Source organism: Trichechus manatus, unplaced genomic scaffold (assembly GCF_000243295.1).
Source record: "Trichechus manatus latirostris isolate Lorelei unplaced genomic scaffold, TriManLat1.0 scaffold00008, whole genome shotgun sequence".
NCBI lineage: Eukaryota > Metazoa > Chordata > Mammalia > Sirenia > Trichechidae > Trichechus > Trichechus manatus.
This window is the reverse complement of record NW_004443944.1, coordinates 31,908,146-31,928,022: the sequence shown is the minus strand read 5'-3', so window position 1 is coordinate 31,928,022 and position 19,877 is coordinate 31,908,146. Positions and strand designations below refer to the sequence as shown.

Sequence of the window (19,877 nt, the reverse complement as noted above, 5' to 3'; positions counted from 1 at the left end):
CATGGTCAGGATTTAGTGTGTGCAAGTTCCCTCTGGTTTATGCTATTTTCTCCTTTACCCTTCATCCACACTCAATTCTGACCTCCGTGGCACCCTCTCTACTGTTTAATAGATGCCCTTAAATATTTGAATTTCCTGCAAAATGCATACGGTTGCTTTATGCGTATTATGTGCTGTTTAAATTTTTATTGCTGTATAACATATATAAAGAAGAATTCACCAATCATAAGTGTACAGCTCATGAACTTTTAAAAGTGAACGCACCCATGTAACCACCCTCAGATGAAACAACAAAACATTAGCAGCATCCCAGGAGACCCCCTAGAGCACCTGCCGAAAGCTACCAAGGGTAACTGCTCTCTTGAATTCTCACACCATAGATTCGTTTTGCCTGTTTTTGAACTTCATACAAATGTAATCACACGTAATGTACTTTTTTGTGTCTGACTTCTCAGCATTTTGTTCATGAGATTCATCTGTATCGTTGTGTGTAGTTGTAGACTGTTTCCTCTCAATGCCATAGTATGCCATTGTATGACTATACCACAATTAATCCATTCTACCATTGGTGGACACGTGGGCAGTTTCCAGCTTGGGGCTATGACAACTAGTGCAGATATGAACATTCACGTATGTGTCTTTGAGTGCACGTATGTATGCATGCCTGTTGTGTGTATACCTAGGAGTGGAATTGCTGGGTATATTCTGTTTTAGTAGACATAGATGAAATGGGTATGTGTTTTCAATCCATGCAAATATTATTGTACTGTAAGTCACGTTCATTTCCTACTATTTTTTGCTTATCTCAGTGTTTCTTAGCTCTACCCAAGTAACTCCATGTATAGCTCTGTGTACCTTTAGTTCCTTGCTCCTGGCAGCTCCAGAGTTGCTTCCACCACATTTCAGTCATCCATTCCCTTGGTTATGGACAAGTGAGTTGCCTTTCTCTCCCTGCCAACACACACAGTGCCACACGGAACATCCTAATGTGGTGTTGCTTTGTGATGGGGCATGAACACATTTCTGTTTGCTAAATGCTACCGCATCCCTCTCCAGATTGCTGTAGCCATTGACCTTCCTACTAGTGATGCACATGGCTCCCACGTCCTCACCAGTATTGGGTGGTGTCCGCCTTGCTAAGGCTTGCAGTGTGGTGATTGTGAATACCATAGTTATTGAACCATTCTTCTACGAATGGACATTTAGGCGGTTTTCCATTTTTGAGGACTATAAGGAGTGCTGCAATGATCCTTTGGAGACACACTTCCTTGTATTTGTCGGTGGGTTAAACTTCCTTTCCTGCCTCACCGTCCTCCACTCTTCTTAGCCCTGGTTACCAAGCATACTCTAACTTCCCCACCTCCCTGTCTTTGCTCAGGCTGTGCCTCCTACCTGGAAGAGCCTTTGCTTTCCTTCTCTGCTAGTTCAATGCTTACTCTTCCCTTAAAGCCCCCCTCTTAAAGGGGCCTCCACTTGGCCCTCCAGGAAGGTGACTCTCCTTCAGGTCTCCCAGAGGGACTTTGGTCCTTTTCTTCTTGCATTACTTTTTTGGTTTGGACTAGACCTTTTGTTCATGGATCTGTCTCTCTAATTTGAGTGGGAGCCCACTGAGGCCAGAGTCTCCATGGGCTTCCTGTTGGGTGCCCAGGACCCTCAGAGGGTGCTCAGGAGAGGTATGTTAAATGTTAAATGACTAAGTGAGGTCCAAACCTAATCATGCCTTGGAGGGAATTAAGGGGCCAATGTATCTTCCTTTCTCTCTCCCCAGCCTCCATTCACCGGCCAGAATTTCTCAGGAGTAGCTCCTTCTACTGTAATGAGGATGCAACATGGAGTCAAGACTCCAGAGTTGTCGTACCAAATCTGCCACTGATTTTCTTCCCCTCTCTGAGCCTCGGCGCCCTGGTGGCACAGTGGTAAAGAGCTCGGCTGCTAACCGAAAGGTTGGCAGTTTGAGTCCACCAGTCGCTCCTTGGAAACCCTATAGGGCAGTTCTACCCTGGTCCTGTGGGGTCGATATAAGTCAGAATCAACTTGATGGCAAGGGGTTCTCTGAGCCTCCATCACCCTATCTGTAAGATGGGTTGGCACTCACTCATTCACTCAAAGCAACTGTTATTGAGTACCTGTATTATGCCTGGAATCCCTGGGTGATGCAAATGGTTAATGTGCTTAGCTAATAACTGACAGCCTGGAGATTCTAGTTCACCCAGAGGTGCCTCAGTAGAAAGTCCTGGCAAGCTACTTCCAAAAAATCAGCCATTGAAAACCCTATGGAGCACAGTTCTACTCTGACACACATGGGGTCACCGTGAGTCAGAACTGACTTAACAACAACTGGTTTACTGGCGTATACTATGCCGGGCCCTGGGAACACGGTGGTAAGCAGGACAGGCCCAGTCTTGGGCCTCACGGGCTTTCAGCCTGAAGGAAAAGACGGACATTGATGCACACACCATTCCTAATTGTGGTAAGGCTCGAAGGAGAAGCTCAGAGTCCAAAGAGGTTATATAGAGGGAGTTCTAACCTAAATCAGGGGGGGAGGGTGAAGGAGGCCTTCTTGAGAAAGTGACATTTAAGCTGAGATTTAAGGATGACTAGAAATAAACTAAGCAAATGGGGAAGCTATGGGTAGGGGGGAGCAGAGAAAGGTTTCAGGCAGAGGAAACAGCAAGTGCGGAGGTGCTTGGGCAGGAGAGAACCTCGAGGAGGAGGAGTGTGGCTGGAGCCCAAGAAGGGGAGGAAGGGTAGGAGATGAGACTGAATGAGGGGGCAGAAGCTAGGTCATAATGGAGGACCTAGTGGGCAGAGGGAATTTGGAAAGTGGACTCATTCACTCAGTAAATATTATTGGGCACCGACCATTAGCCAGGGGCTGTGCTATAGCAGTGAACAAGACAGACAAGGTCCCTGTTCCCACAGAGCTCAGCTGGGAATGGATGATGACATTAAGCAGAGGAGGAATGGCTAACCTTTACAGAGGCCCTACTATGTGCGAGGAACTGTGCTGAGCACTTTCCCTACACTATTTCGTCTGATCCTCATCACCACCCTATGAAGTAGGATCCCATTTTACTGAAGAGGAAACTGAAGCTTAGCAAGGTGGAGTGATTTACCTATCTGTAAGGAGTCTTGAGGACTTTTTGCAGTCCATTTGAAAAGGCTTCTACAAGCACTTTCACTCAATGCTGATGTCCAGAAACCCACTGCCTTCGAGTCCACTTCGACCTATAGCAACACTATTAGACAGAATAGAACTGCCCCATAAGGTTTCCAAGGAGCAGCAGGTGGATTCGAACTGCTGACCTTTTGGTTAGCAGCCTGAGCTCTTAACCACTGAGCTACCAGGGCCCCAGTGCTGGTGTAGGGGGAATAAATTGGTATACTCTGCATGGAAGGCATTTATCAAAATTATAAACATACATGCTATTCCATCAGCAAGTTTATTGCTAGGAATTTATTCTACAGATATCCAAAATGGTTTGTCCACAAAGTTATTCACTGATGCATTGTTGTCACAGGCTGGAGACAACCTAACTGCCCATCATTTAGGGAACTGGTGCAGTAAATTATAATACATCCATGCAAGAGAATGCTATGATGCCATGGAAAATAATGAGATGCTCTCTATGAACTGATATAGAGCAATCTCCAAAAACACTGTTATATGGAAAAAAGGCAAGATACAGAACTGTGTGTAATTAAGCTATCATTTGTTTAAAAATGGTGATGGGGATATAGATGTAGATAGTGCTGTAATGAAATACCACAAACTGGGTGGCTTATAAGAACAGAAATATATTGTCTCATAATTCTGGAAGCTAGGAGTTTAGGATCAGGGTATTGGCCTTATTGATTCCTTCTGAGTTTGGGGGGAACAATCTGTTCCATGCCTTTCTCCTTGCTCTTGGTAGCTCCAGGCATTCCTTGGCTTGCAGCTTCAGCATCTCATGGTGTCCTTCCTCTGTCTTGCTATCTCTGTGTATCTTCTCCTTTTTCATAAGAACACCAGTCATAGAGGATTAGGATCTACCTACCTCAGTATGACTTCATGTTAACCTAACTGATAACCTCTTCAAAGACCCTATCTCCAAACAGGTCAGGGTCAAATTCACAGGTACAGGGGTTAGGACTTCAACATATCTTTTTGGGGGACACAATTCAATCCATAAAATATAGACAGATAGATGGCCAGACAGGTAGATAGATAAGACAACAGACAGACAAGAAACTGGTAGCATTGCTTCTGGGAAGGGGAATTGGGTGGTTAGAGGACCAAGTAGGAGAGACACTTTTCAATGTTTCCTTTCTACCATGTGAATATATTAACTATTCAATAAACAAATAACAAACACAATTATGTTTGTTTAAAGGACTTTCAGGGTCTATAGGGAAGACAGACATCAGAACAGAGATGGCACCCCAGAATTGTTGCATTGGAAGGTGTCTTAATGACTCCCTTGTTTTACAAATGTGGAAACTGAGGCCTAGTGAGGTAAGACGACCTCCTCAAGGTTACCTGAGCAGATACTGGCAGAGTAAGGACTGGCCCTTTCATGTCACAGCTGTCTTGGGATCACTGAGCATCTGCTATGTGCCAGGCTCCCTAAGTGCTGAGGATACAGTGATGAACAATGAGCATGACTTCTGTGTTCACAGAGCTTACATTTTCAACAATAAGCTAAAAAATATGTTATAATGTCAGGCAGTGAAAAATGCTATGAATAAAAAATAAAGCAGATGAGGAGATAGAGACAGTCAACAGGAAATGATCAGGGATCCCCTCTGAAGTGGCAACATTGGAAAAGAAAAAGATGGAGTCTGTGAACAGCTGGGAGAAGAGCAAGGACAAAAGCCCGATGGGAGGAAGAAGGTGAGCGCGTTTGAGGAATAGCGAGGAGGCCAATGTGGCTGGAACAGAATGAGCGGAGAAGGAAAGAAGGTAGACAAGGTTGGAGAGGTGGGCAGGAGAAGTGTAGTCAAGGCCAAGGACTTTGGCTCAGAGTTAGGAAGTTGTCAGAAGGTTCTGGGCAGGCATGGACCTGATTAGATTTCCCTTTTGAAAAGACCCCTCTGGCTGAAGGTGGAGATTGAAGTTGAGGAGGGGACAGGGGGGCTGCAGGAAGCCCAGTGAGGAGGCTGGTGCACTTGTCAAGGTGAGAGGTGATGGCCTTGGCCTCGGGCACTGCGGTGGGGAGCAGAGGCTGGTCTCCTCATCTGTACAGCGAGGAGGTTGGACAAGAAGGTCCCTTATGCCCTCTCCAGTTCTGGCATTTGGTGATTTGGTGAATTACCTCAGCACACACTAAGTTCAGCCCGGCCCCTATTTTTCTTTTCCTATAATCTCTAGGTTTCTCCTCTTGGATTCTGGGTCTGAACAGAGTCCAGTGATCTGAGGCTCAGAGCAGGGACTCCTGCCTACCCCCATGCCTCCAGCCCCATTCATGTCCCCACCTCCCAGGGACAGATGGGTGGGCAGTAGGAGGCAGCTGGGCTTTGATGCCTGCAGGACCCCAGGGGAGGGAATTATCTGAGAGTTCATAACCCCTCTCAGCCTTCCAAATCATGAGTTAAAAGCCCCAAATGTCACAGCCCCAAGGGGCAGGGGTTGGAGGGTGCCAGGAGAGGAGCAGGGCAAGGCACTTTTCTTTCCTTGCAGCTGCCCAGATGGGGCCGAGACTGGGGGTGCTGAGAACTCTAGCCCTGGGAGGAGGAAGCCACCAAAGCTGAGGCTGAAAACTGGCGGCCCTCAGGCTATGTCTGACCCACTGACCTATTTACTTGCCCTGAAAAGCATTTGAGAAATATTGAAGCCAGTGTTTTAAAATCATGAGATTTTACATTAAAATCCAAATTCCTGGCTTCTCTTAAAAACTGAGAAAATCTGACCATACTGGTCCCTGGTCCCTACATGACCACATTCAGCTGGAGCTGAGTAGCAGCTGCCTGATTATTATTTTATTTTATTAGTAGGTAATACAGTCACAGGATTCCAAAAAAGTTTCAAATAGGTATATAATGAAGTCTCCCTCCCGTCCTTGTCCCCCTTATGCCTACTGCTCCCTTCAGTAATCTCATCTAATTTTCTTAAGCAAACTTCCAGTATCTTTATGCAGATACAAACAAATAAAAATATAGATTATTATTCTCCCTTCCCCCCCTTTCATCTCTTGTTCTGCCCCTCACTTTTCCCCAGGGAGGTCTTCCTATATTAGGACATGGAGTGTCTCATCATCTCTTACGCTGTTACATGCCAGTCCTTTGCCAGGAAATTCTAGGTCCTTCTTAATATTTTGCTGTTGTAAATAATGCTTTATCAATTATCTTGTTCATAGTTTGCACAGGTGCAAATATTCAGTAGGAAGTAAAGGGATATTATTAGGAACTAGTCCAAGCAGAGGGTTCAGTATGCATGGACTGGGCCCTCATCAGGATCTCTGGGTGACCCAGGGATATTATTCCATTGCCTCCTTTGATATTGAGAGGTCACTTATTGTCTTCTTTTGGAGGAAACAAAGATAAACAAGGAAAGGAGTTCCAGGGTAATTGTGGAAATGTGATAATGACTGTTCCTAAGGGTGATTCCCGGCAAAGCCCAGACCCCACGAACTTGGGCACTAGGGCAAGGGCCATCTCACAGATTTGCTTCTGTTACTTGTTAGCTATGAGACTTTCTAGGCCTCAGTGTCCCCTTCTGTACAATGAAGTGGAGGCTCAGGGAACTGAATGAGGTATCAAAGGGCCTATCCAGTTCTGACCAGCTATGGCCCACCCTCCCCCTCCACTAGCCAGACTCAGCCTCTTCTTCGCCATGGAATATGCCCGGCTCATCTCATCACAGAGCCTTTGTCCAAGCTGCCCCTCGCCACGGGAACACCACCCCTGCTCTCCCCTACTGGTCCTAGTCAAAAGCCCTGAAGTGGCAGGCTACTCAGAACACACCAGCCAAAAGTCCCTCAGGGCAAAGTCCCCTCTACAGCACCCCTGACAGGTGGGTCCCTCCAAACCACACTTCAGATCCCCTATCAAATCCTTCCTTTCTGTCACCTCCCCCAGTTGCCAGAACTCTAGCATGGAAGACTGGGTTTGCATGCCACCTCTGCTACTTCCTAACTAATGGTCTTGGGCAAATGACAGCACCTCCCTGAGTCTCAGTTAACTCACCCAAAAAATGACTTATTTGAGGATAACATGTGGTTATATTAGTAAAGTACTTAGCACAGCTGCTGGTACACGGAAGGACTTGATAATTCCGTATGTCACTGCCCTTGTCTGAAACAGTTACCTTGTTTGTAATATAAGGAGAATACTGGAATCTATTTTGTACGGTTGATCATTCATTCATTAAACGATTTTTATAAAATGTCTGAGTGCCAGGCACCACACTGGGCACTGGTGATTCGATGGGGGAGAAAATTGATACATTGTCCCGGCCCTCATGGGACACCCAGGCTATTCTGGACAGGCAGACATGAAAACTAAATTGCCATTGTACGGATGTTAAGAAGGAAAAGACTAAGGTGTCATGGAAGCTGATGACGGCGGCGGGGGGGTGTCAGGGGACTTATCCAAGGGGTAGGGAGCAGGGCAGAGCTGGGTGGACAGTCCAGGAGGTCTTCACACTAGCTAATAATTAGCATTAATTATCCTCACCACAGCCCCAAGAGAAAGGCATTGGCTGTCCCCCATTTCACTTTTCTCTGAAGTTAAGAGAAATTGAGTGCTTACCCAAGCTCATGCAGCAAGTAAGGGGTGGGCGGATTTCACATCCAGGTTTCCTGGCTCCAGAGTCTCAGACATAATTACTTGTCTTCTACTGCCTGTTTAAACAGTCCGACTGTGGGGTGTGGAAAGGCATGAGAGGTAGAGGGCTACCTTGAGAGAGGTGGAGCCCAGAGGTGACACCTAACGCTGCCAGACCCCACCCGGGCATCTGTGAAAATGCAGAGTCTAGACACACATAAGAACTGGCCCAAGGCCATAAGGGGGTAGCTTGTCCTGGCCCAGAGCTCTGTGCACTCCGTGGGTCTCCCTAGGGTTGTAGGAGGGAAAGAAAAGGCAGAGGTGTTGTGCCTTCCTAAATCACACTGGGGTCCAGACCCCCCTCCAGCCCACCCCACTAAAACTCCCACTAGTCTACACGTGTCCATGGATAGGGGACTGTCAGCTTGAATGCAGCCTGAAAAACTCCCTGATATCCCTAACTCTTCCTTTCTCCTTTCAGGCTTGGGCAACAGCTGGAGCCCCAATCTCCTGAGCATTGCTGGGGCCAAAACAGTCCCTGGACACGAAAGGGATGTGGGGCTGCAGATGGCTGCTAGTTCCTGACCCGCGGGGCAGCTGTCTCCCTTCATCCTCCCTTTCCTGCTACTCTGAGGCAGGGCGGTTGGCCCACCTCCCCTCCTTCCCTAGTCTCCTCTCCTCCCCTCCTTGGGAGGGAGCAAAGCCTATTTTGGAGCCAGATGAGGAGCTTGAATTTGGTTCCAGCATTTACTAACTGTGTGACTCGAACAATCTCATGAACTTCTCTGTGATTCTGTTTCCTAGTCTGTAAAATGGGAGAAAAAAATGTAAGCTATCTCACAAATTGTGTGAGGATAGAATGAGTTAATCATTGTAAAAAAAAAAAAAAAAAAGTGCTTTGGACAGTGCAGGGCACAGAGAGACTGCTAAGTGAGTGTTTGTAAAATAAATGCCCTGCCCTGGCAGGCTAACGTCCAGTATGAGGAAAGGGAGGGGGTAGGATGAGCTGGGGTTATCCAGGCTCTGTAAGGAACCCCACCTGCTCCTCGATTGCTGTTATCATCTCCCTCTGGTCCCCTCATCTGCCTTCCTGTGATCACTTCTCTACTCTGGCTGCAGGGTCTTCTTTCCAAACCCTGACTTGACCACATCACTCCCCTGCTCAAACTCTGCAGTGGCTCCCTCTCCACACCTCCAGGAAAAAGCTTTTAGGATCTCATCCCCCAGAACTCCCTAGCCCCATCTTTCCCAAACTGTTTCCCATCTCTCTGCACTCTGTGATCCAGACTTCCTTGAAATCATGCCTTCCAGTCTCAGGCCCCCAAGCCTTTGCACTTGCTGTTTCCTCAGCCTGGTGTTTCCCCCCATCCCTTTTCCTCTGGTGTTGCCCTTCCTTCCCCGCAGTCTGTGGCCAGAAGCAGGCAGTGCCCGAGGGAGGGAAAGGGGAGAATGGGAGAGACAGCACCTCTCAGAACTGCAGTTTCTTCTGCTTTAAAACGAAGACAATAAGAAAAGGGACTTCTCAAGATCAAAGGACGGGATGGAATAAAATGTGAGCACTCGGGAAATTGGAAAACAGACAGTCCCCTGGACCCTTTACTTCCAAGACCCTGGTCCCACACCTCCCTTAGATCTCGGCCACCAGAGGTAAATAGGGGAGATAAATGGAACAGGGAAGTAAGGGGAGGGGGGCGGTGAAAAAAAGAAGGAAGTGGAGTCAAGCGAGGGAGACAGAAAGCACGAGGCTGGGGCCCCAAGTCTCTGAGGAAGGAGGGAAAGGGTGACCTAGGTTGCTCTCCTCTTCCCTCCCCCTTATCTCCTTCTCTCCCTTCCCTGGGGGGCTGCTCCCATCCGGTCACAACCCGGCAGGGGTGGGGGAGGGGCGGGGGCGGCGCCAAGGGGAATGAATAATTGAAGTAGAGGGGAGGAGGAAGAGGAGAAGGAGGAAGAGGAGGAGGAGGCGGGAGCCGCCCGCATCGGGTCCTCCCCACCCCGCCACCCGCCTCTGCCGCCCGGAAGTCGCTCCCCGCCTCCTGCTCCGCCAACATGGCCGCGAAGTCGGATGGAGCGGCGGCCGTGGCCGGCCCGGGGCCGGAGGAGGTGGCCGGAGGAGCCCGGGGTGGTGCGGGCGGGCGCGGGGAGGCGGCAGCGGTGGCCGGGGGCGCCGAGGTGACCGGGGCGGGAGGCCCGGGGCCGCGCTATGAGCTGCGGGACTGCTGCTGGGTGCTGTGCGCGCTGCTCGTGTTCTTCTCCGACGGCGCCACGGACCTGTGGCTGGCGGCCTCCTACTACATACAGGGCCAGCGCACCTACTTCGGCCTCACCCTGCTGTTCGTGTTTCTGCCCTCGCTGGTCGTACAGCTGCTCAGCTTCCGCTGGTTCGTCTACGACTACACGGAGCCAGCGGGGGCCCCGGGACCCGCCGTCAGCACCAAGGACAGCAGTGCCTGTGGGCCCGTCATCAGCACCAAGGACAGCGCCGTCGCCCTCAGGACCAAAGAAGGCAGCCCCGAGGTGGGCCCCCGGCCCGCGCCCTCCTCGGCCCGCGCCTACCGCCGCCGCTGCTGCCGCCTCTGCGTCTGGCTGCTGCAGACCCTCGTCCACCTCCTGCAGCTCGGCCAGGTCTGGAGGTAGGAGAGACGCAGGTGGAGGGAGCAGAGTCCGAGGAGTGGGGGTGTCCAAGGGCTGCCTGCTGCCTCAACACGGCTTCGATCCCTACAGGACCCCTCCTGTCCTGATCTCCGCCACACCCCACCCTGTTGCAACTCTGATTTCTCCTCTTCCAGCTCCTCGTTGACCTCTGCCCCCAAGCCCTGACCAACCCCAATGCCACCCTCTCTGATCTGGCCTTTGGTGAGGTGGGGGGGGGGTGGATTGTGGCGGGAAGGGGGGCAAGGAGGGAGAGAAGGAGATCTTCAGCGGTGTGTGAGTGAGAAGAGCCTGGAGCTGATGGGGGTGAGTGTGAAGCTTGAAGCAAGCCACAAGACTCCCTTCCAGGCCTGATCCACCCCTCTCTCCATGACTGCTGAGCCTGGGCTTGGGAAAATCTTAGAAGTCTTTCCCTTCTCTCAAAGATTCTCAGTTCTGAATCAAGCCCATTTCCAACCTCCCAGGAGAGATATAAAATATGAGGCAGCTAAATGAATATCCCACCCAAACTTCTTGGGCTTTTTGGGAAAGGGTGTGCTAAACCTAGCTGGGAAGTTTTCTGGCTCCTAGGACTCTCCCAACACTGCTCCCCCAACCCCCCACAGGGCCAAGGGGATTTGGGATCTTGAGTCTGAGATTAGATGGTCACTAGCTGCCCTTTAATCCCAGGACATCAAGGAAAAACTGAGGCTTTGTCCAAACTGGTCACTTCCAGGCTTCTTCTTCTGCCAGGGCCGAGGGTGCCTGCTGTGCTGAGTTAATTCTGGAGAGAGGGGGAACCCTAAACCCAGGGCTCCCCTTGAATCAGAATGCTGTAGTAGCTTAGGGGCTACTGTCCACTGATAGGAAATTTCATGACAGGATGAACTTGCTTGCTCTGTGATCTTGGGAAAATCCCCTTCTCACTCCAAATCTCAGTTCCCTCACCTGTCAAATGGGGAGAAGTCTCTACTCTTCTCATCTCACTGGTCTACCATCTTATTTTTCTTACTTATTGGAAAGGTCAGATAAGAGAAGGTCTATGTGAGGCCTCTGCAGACTGTAACATATTTTAGGAATGTAATGAATTATCATGATTATAACAGATGCAGGGAAAACATGGGAAAAGTCACTCTAGAGATGTAAAGGGTGATTATTGCTGTTGTTATATTTATTCTGCTACTTGTTAATGCATTCTCACTAGCTCAGAAGACTCAGTTCTGAGCTGATGGTTGGGAACAGAACTCCCAGGGTTTGTCCCAGCTGCTTACTTGCTGTGTCACCCTTGTTGTGTTGCTGAATCTCTCTCTGCCTTGATTTCCCATCTATACCTGCCAAAATGGTGTATATTCCACTTAGCTTGCCCTTGGGGAAAAAAGGAGGTGGAGCTCTCTCTACATAAGGTGGCATTATTATTATTAGCTTGACATAAAAGTATTCATGTCTACATCCAGGAACTAATCTGCATTTATTATTCCGTGCCGGAGTGGACAGATGGCAAAAGATATTTTTAGATTCTGATAATGGTAACTTCCTATTCTTGGTAGACAAAGCTTCATCCCCCTTTTTCTTTTGCCTAAAATGGGCTGACTGCCCCTTGACTTACAGGCTACCTCAAGTCCCAATTCCTCCCCTTGTTCAGAATCCACTTATAAGAAACTGCTACTTCTCTCCTTTCCTGAACTGAAACTGAGTTTCTCTCAAATATGGAAAAAATGACCATGGGGTGGGAGGTCTTGGGGGAGTGGCTGGAAATGGTTCCACTGGACTCCATGGTTTCTTAGATAGAAAGGCTAGCTATTTCCACTCCCTGCTATGTAAAGTGAGGGAGTTGGGATGAGATGATTTTGCAAGGATAACAAACTAATGGCCTTTGGGCTAATTCTGGCAGACAGAAGTGGTTTGTTTGGCTTGCACAATATTTTAAAAACCCAGAGTTCTAGCTTCTTTAAAAAAAAAAAGGGTCTAGCAGTATCCACCTATAACAGTTTAGACAGGGTATGTGTGCTCCAGTTTGTCCAGTTCCCATCCTTCCCTTTGATCACACCTGGCCCATTTTACTTAGGTATTGAAGTTTGAGACCCTTAATTTACAATTCTATAACCATTATTTTATTAAGCACTCACAATTTGCCAAGCATAGTGGTTGCCTTTTTACCTGCCTTGTCTCCTGTATCTCTCCTATAATCCTGTGATGAGGTTAATATTATAATTCCTATTTAACAGATGAGGGAATGAGACTTGGAGACAGGCATCCTTGCCAAGGTCACACAGCTAGGGAGTGAAAGAGCTGTGACTCAAGACTCTGCCTTCAAAGCCCAAGTACAATTTATCCTCTCTGCAGTTCTGCCTCTAAAGTGTCCCTCAAGCCTGAAGAATTATGAGCCTGAGATCCCAAGATTCCAGGATGATAGAAAGTCAGGGCTTCTGCTACACTGAGATAAGAATGTGAAAAGAGGGGGAGGGAGTTGAACCCTGTTCCTGAGTGAGAATGGCAGACAGTGTCAATTGTGGGAAAAGTGCTGGATTGGAAGGGGGTGGGGTAGGGTCAGGAGACCTACATCTTGGTTTGCAACTAGCTTGCTGGGTGACCTTGAGCAAGGCTCTTCCCATCTTTGGGCCTCAGTTTCCCTGTGTGTGAAATGAGATAATTAGACTTAATGACCTTAAAAGCCTTCCTTTTTCTGGAATTCTGACTCTGAGTCTGGTTATGAGAACTAAAGCCTTTCACACTCCATCTGGACCCCTGTCCCAGAAGCCGTTTGGCTTTGGATTCCAAAATGGCTGAGAGTCTGGCTAAATTGGAGGGGTCGGGGAAGGAATCCAAAGAAGCTATAGAGAAGCCGCCGGGGCTGGAATTCCTAGAAATTAAGCAATGTTGGCACAACATTCTTTGCTTACCATGTGAAGTGTTCTCACATTGAACAGGTTCACTGTTGAGCAGGACTTGATGCAGATGTTCTGAGTGGCGAGGCCTGGGGTGGTGAGGAAGGAGATATGTGTCTGAGCCCTCCAGCGTCAAAGCTGGGAGACTGACTAGTCGCTCAGCTCCTGATCCCCTGTCCCTGATTCTGGAATAGTGATTTTAATCATAAAGATATCTTTCAGCTCCTCATCCTTGTACAGGGCTGAGTTAAAAGCTCAAATACTTTGAGGAGCCAGGCAGGTAACATAGACTGTAAGGTACGTGGAGTGTCAAGCAGAAGGACATTATGGGGAAAGTAGTGTCCTAGAGAAGAGGCATCTACAGCTCAGCTCCAGCTGATGGTGACAGAAGAAATCGTGGACCTGGTATTGTCACATCTTGGTTTTTCAAGAGAAACAAGAGATTGGAATACTTGTGTGAACTCTCCCAATTTTCAACTACTAATTAAGATTATATTTAATGGTGTCAACCATAGTTAATCCATTTGAGAACCATCCTCTTTGAAATCTCTGGTTTAGCTCTTTACAGTTGATAAGGTCCTTTCACACCCAGGATTTTATTCTATCCCCAAACAGCCCTATGAGATGGCTGTTGTTTTTATGATTTTAAACATAAAATGAGGCTCCAAGGAGGAAAAGGAATACATGGCCACTGCACACCACCATGTCCTAGCAGGACCCATGCCAGGTGTTCTAGGCATGTGATCTTGTGTTACCTCGAAATCTTCTCTGTGATGGCTATTGATATGCCCATTTATCAGATAAGGAAAGTAACTTGTCCAAGGTCGCCCGTTGAGGAAGTAGGGGAGAGATGAGGTGCCATCACAGCTTTGTTTAACTCCCAAGCCCAGGCTCCATCTCTGGGCTGTGTTGGGGGGAGCACAGAGCAGTATTCCCATACAGAGATAGATTGAATCCCTGGGAGAAGAGCAAACAGATCCTTCGATAGGGCATGAAGCTGTCTGTGGGCTGGTTACCCACCTGTGTCTTCACCTCCCAATCCTTTGAGCTGTTAAACTACTCAGGACTGTTAAGCCTATTAAAGTCCTAACTCTGTCTCCTCTGACCCTGTGGGCAGCAGAGCGGTAAGCCATGAATCCTGCTTTCCGTAATCTTGAGCTCTCTGGGCCCCAGCTTTGCCTGGATATACATGGTTTGCTAAGCCAATTAGTGGGAGACGATTGGGCATGGGATCACTCCCAGGCTGTCAGGATCTGGGGACCCTTAAATGGGGAGGGAGGGAGGCAAATCTGGCTTTGACGGCCATCGCTGCACTACCCCCTCTATGTCCAGGCACCAGCCCTGCTCCCTCTGCCTCCTGACAAGCCCTGCACTCGGGAGAAGTCCTGAAACGAGATAGTGACCACTTGGTGTGAAAGGCTGTTCCCTGTGGGAAGCTGTATTCTTGACACAATGGTTAAGAGCATGAATCTGAATCTGTCCTTAGTTCAAATCCTGATCCTACCGCTTCCTATATGTGACCCTGAAAGAGCCACATAATCTCTCTGTGTCTCAGTTTCCTCCCTTGTAAACTAGAGATCACAATGGTACCCACCTATTAGGTTATTTCAAGGTTTAATGAGATAACACATGCAAAGGACCACATTAAGGATTTAAAACTACTGGCAGTGATTACTGCCGTCAGCCTGGGTTTGTTCCCTGTGGAAGGAGGTCTGTTCACTGAGCAGGTGGTGGGGGTTAGGAGGACAAGGAGGCCTCACAGGGCCCTGAAACCATAGGGACAGAAAAGCCATTCATTTAATCTGCAGTCATTCATTCAAGAGATATTTATGGAGCACCTGCTGTATACCAGGTACTGTTTTAAGTGCTGGGAATAGAGTGATGAGCAAGACAAAGCCCCTGCCCTTGTGGAGCTAAATAGTCTAATGGGACAGACCAACAAACAAACCCACAAGTACAGTATATAATGGGTCAGACGGTGGTCAGTGCTATGGAAAAAAAGTGAACTAGGGAAGGGGACTACGGGTGCCAGGGAGGCAGGTGTGGCTCTTTGAGATCGGGTGGTCAGGGTAGGCATCTCTGTGGGCAAAGGTCTTGGAAAGAGTGTTCAGGCAAAGGGAAGGAGAAGGCCGATGTGGCAGAGGCAAAGAGTGAGAAGGAGAAAGGTAGAAGATGAGGGTGGACAGATTGGCAAGGCCAGATCACACAGGGCCTCAGAGGAGATGATGAGGCCACAGGCTTTTACTCTGTGTGAAATGGGGAGCCTGGGAGGGTTTGAGCAGAGAAGTTGGAGGGTCTTGACTGACAGTTTATAATGTCTACCCTGACTACTAGATAGGATAGCCTAGAGGGAGGCCTGGGTAAGCCAGGGGACCCATAAAGAGGTTGGATCTAGGCTAAAGATGATAGGGGTTGAACCAGGATAGGAGCAGCAAGGGCAGAGGCATCTGCTTCAGGGAGAGTTGACAGCATATCTTTTCATTTCTGGTCCTCAGTTTCCCCACCGGGGCCAGATTGCCTAATGGTTAAGAACCCACACTCTGGGATCAGCTATATCCTATGTCTGCCACTTTCTGTGATTTTGGGGAAATGGCATAACTTGTCTGTGCCTTGATTTTCTCATCTGCAAAATGGACATTCTAATAATGGTACTTATGCAGCCTGAGGGAATAGTAAATTAAATAATGTGTGTATATGGTTTAGCACAGTGCCTGGAACACAGACGTTCTCAACAACTATCATCAGCCATTGTTATTTATATTATTATTTATAAAATGGGTCAGCAGTTGGATTCCATAGTGGTTTTCAAACTGTGTTTCACGGCCCTGTTACCTTCATTTCCACCCAAGGATGTCTGAGCTTCTCTTTTCGGTATGTTGGTTACGTGTCTAAGGTTTTGCTTTGCATCATTAGTTCCACAGCTGAAAGATATTGACAACCCCTGAACTCAGTGGCCATCCACAAGGTTCTTCCCTGCTCTAACTTTGCAGGGTTATTCCAGTCCTGGCCTCACTACCCACCTCCTGGGAGGCCCTTCTCCTGGACACTCCACCCCCACTGCCTCTCCCACCCCATCCGGCAGCAACAGGCTGTTAGAGCTGCTCCATACAGACTCAGCGGCGGCAGTTGGACCCAGCATCCTACCCCTCCTCTCTGTTTGATCTATAAAGACCACACAGGAGAAGGCTTGCCGGGAGTGGGTGAGGAGGGCTGCCAGGAAATGACTTTGAACCCTGCAGCTGGGGCAAGGTTCCCTGGAGAGAGGAGAGAGGATGGGTTGGGATCTACTCTGGCCTCTCCATTCCCCACCACCACCCTGCCTTTGTTAGGTCCTCCAAATTTCTCCCTTGGGACTTCTGATCAGCTTCCTGTGTCTCCCTGCTCCTCCCAGTCCCTCCCCCACCTTTGGCTGGCCCCAGCAATAATTCTAAAGCTCAAATTTGACCCTGCCATGCTGGAGACGGAGAGCCTCCCTGGCTCCCTCCGCCCCTAGAGCAAGCCCAAATGCTTTAGCCTAGCACCAAGGCCTTCTGCCCCTACCCTTTTGCCTCCTCGCTGTTCAGGCCACAGCATGATGACTTGCTGCTCCCACCCCCAAAACAAGCCACACCCTCCTTCAGGCCTCTGAGAGGCTGCCTGTAGTCCCTCCTCTGGCAAGACCCTTCCCCATTCTCCTCCCAGTGAAACTCTGCTTGTCCTTCAAGGCCCAGCTCAAATGCTACCTCTTCTGAGGAGCTTTTCCTGAACAAACCCAACACATGCCACTTGCTGACCCCAGACCCTACCCCTGCATCAGGCAAGAGTCATTGTTGTTTTTAATCTAAAAATGGAAATTGCTTGGTTGTTTTGTCTATAAAAGAGTTGTACACTCACTGTTGAAACTTAAGCAATACAGAAAATGTGTAAAGAAAGACTCCTCTCTGCTCATTATATCTGGGAATGGAGCGATGGGGTTAAGAGATTAGCACTTAATAATTAGATATTTCTTGCATTACTTGAAGATTGTACCTATGCCTTTTAATTAATTTAAAAAAGTATACATTCATCTGTTTTAAAAAAAGTCAGATATTATAGAAATGTATAGTTCCCATTTATTGAGGCTTAGATTAGCTTATTCATGCTCATGACAATTCTGCCAGGTAGGGAGTGTGCAATAAAGAATGAGGCTTGGCCATAAAAGTAGAAATCAATAACAGAAAAAGCAAGGAAAAAAAAATCAAATACATGGAAACTGAACAACACCTTGCTCAGAAACGACTGGGTTATAGAAGAAATTAAGGATGGAATAAAGAAAATCACAGAATCAAATGAGAATGAAAACACATCCTACCAGAACCTTTGGGACACAGCAAAAGCAGTGCTCAGAGGTCAGTTTATAGCAATAAATGCACACATCCAAAAAGAAGAAGGGCCAAAATCAAAACATTAACCCTACAACTAGAACAAGTAGAAAGAGAGCAGTAAAAGAAGCCCTCGAGCGCCAGAAGAAAGGAAATAATAAGAATTAGAGCAGAATTAAATGAAATAGAGACTAGAAAAACAATTGAAATATTAACAAGACCAAAACCTGGTTCTTTGAAAAGATCAATGAAATTGATAAACCATAGGCCAAACTGACAAAAGAAAAACAGGAGAGGAAGCAAATAACCTGTTTAAGAAATGAGATGGGCAATATCACAACAGACACAACTGAAATTAAAAGAATCATAACAGAATACTATGAAAAATTGTACTCTAACCTAAAGGAAATGGACAAATATCTATAAACTCACTACCTACCTAAACTAACACAAACAGAAGTAGAACAACTAAATAAACCTATAACAAAAGAAGAGATTGAAAAGGTAATTAAAAAACTCCCAACAAAAAAACTCCCTGACGGTTTCACTGGAGAATTCTACCAAACTTTCAGAGAAGACTTAACAGCCCTACTACTAAAGGTATTTCAGAGCATATAAAAGGATGGAATACTCCCAAACTCATTCTATGAAGCCAGCATAACCCTGATAGCAAAACCAGGTAAAGACACCACAAAAAAGAAAATTACAGACCAATATCCCTCATGAACATAGATGCAAAAATCCTCAACAAAATTCTAGCCAACAGAATTCAACAATATATCAAAAAATAATTCACCATGACCAAGTTGCATTTGTACACGGTATGCAGGGTTGGTTCAACATTAGAAAAAACAATCAATGTAACCCGTCACATAAATAAAACAAAAGACAAGAACCACATGATCTTATCAATTGATGCAGAAAAGGCATTTGACAAAGTCCAACACCCTTTCATGAGAAAAACTCTCAACAAAATAGGAATAGAAGGGAAATTCCTCAGTATAATTAAGGGCATTTATACAAAGCCAACAGCCAACATCATCCTAAATGGAGAGACTTTGAAAGCATTCCCCTCAAGAACAGGAACCAGACAAGGATGCCCTTTATCACCACTCTTATTCAACATTGTGCTAGAGGTCCTAGCCAGAGCAATTAGGCTAGAAAAAGAAATAAAAGACATCCAAATTGGTAGGGAAGAAGTCAAAGTATTTCTATTTGCAGATGATATGATCTCGTACACAGAAAACCCAAAAGAATCCACAAGAAAACTACTGGAACTAATAGAAGATTTCAGCAAAGCATCAGGATACAAGATAAACATACAAAAATCAGTGGGATTCCTCTATACCAACAAAGAGAACTTGGAAGAGGAAATCACCAAATCAATACCATTTACAATAGCCCCCAAGAAGATAAAATACTTAGGAATAAATCTAACCAGAGACGTAAAAGAACTATGCAATGAAAACTGCAAGACACTACTGTCAGAAACCAAAACAGACCTGCATAAGTGGAAAAACATACCTTGCTCATGGACAGGAAAACTCAACGTTGTGAAAATGTCAATTCCACCCTAAGCAATCTACAGATACAATGAATGCAGTCCCAATCCAAATTCCAACAGCATTTTTTAAGGAGATGGAGAAACAAATCACCAACTTCATATGGAAAGGGAAGAGGCCCCAGATAAGTAAACCATTACTCAAGAAGAAGAACAAGGTGGGGGGACTCACACTACCTGATTTTAGAACCTATTATACCGCCACAGTAGTAAAAACAGCCTGGTACTGGTACAACAATAGATACATAGATCAATGGAACAGAATTGAGAATCCAGATGTAAATTCATCCATCTGTGAGCAGCTGATATTTGACAAAGGCCCAAAATCTGTTAATAGGGGAAAAGACAGTCCCTTTAACCGATGATGCTGGCATAACTGGATAACCATTTGCAAAAAAATGAAGTAAGACCCATACCTCACACCATGCACAAAAAGTAACTCAGAATGGATCAAAGACCTAAATATAAAATCTAAAACGACAAAGATCATGGAAGAAAATTTAGGGACAACGCTAGGAGCCCTAATACATGGCATAAGCAGAAAACAAACCATAAGTAACAGTGCACAAACACCAGAAGAGGGACTAGCTAACTGGGAGCTCCTAAAAATCAAACACTTATGGTCATCAAAAGACTTCACCAAAAGAGTAAAAAGACAACCTACAGACCAGGAAAAAATTTTTGGCTACGACAAATCCGATCAGTGTCTAATCTCTAAAA

The 19,877-nt window shown here is 46.9% G+C and overlaps 1 protein-coding gene across 1 annotated transcript in view; it reads left to right on the top strand.

The window, feature by feature from the left end:
* Positions 1 to 9,789: 9,789 nt before the first annotated feature.
* The window catches only part of XKR7 (XK related 7), a 26,914-nt gene continuing 16,826 nt past the window's right edge, over positions 9,790 to 19,877 (top strand). Inside the window, exon 1 of the mRNA XM_004370462.1 lies at positions 9,790 to 10,373. Within this exon, the coding sequence (XP_004370519.1) occupies positions 9,790 to 10,373 (584 nt within the window). The remainder of the gene's footprint in view (positions 10,374 to 19,877) is intronic.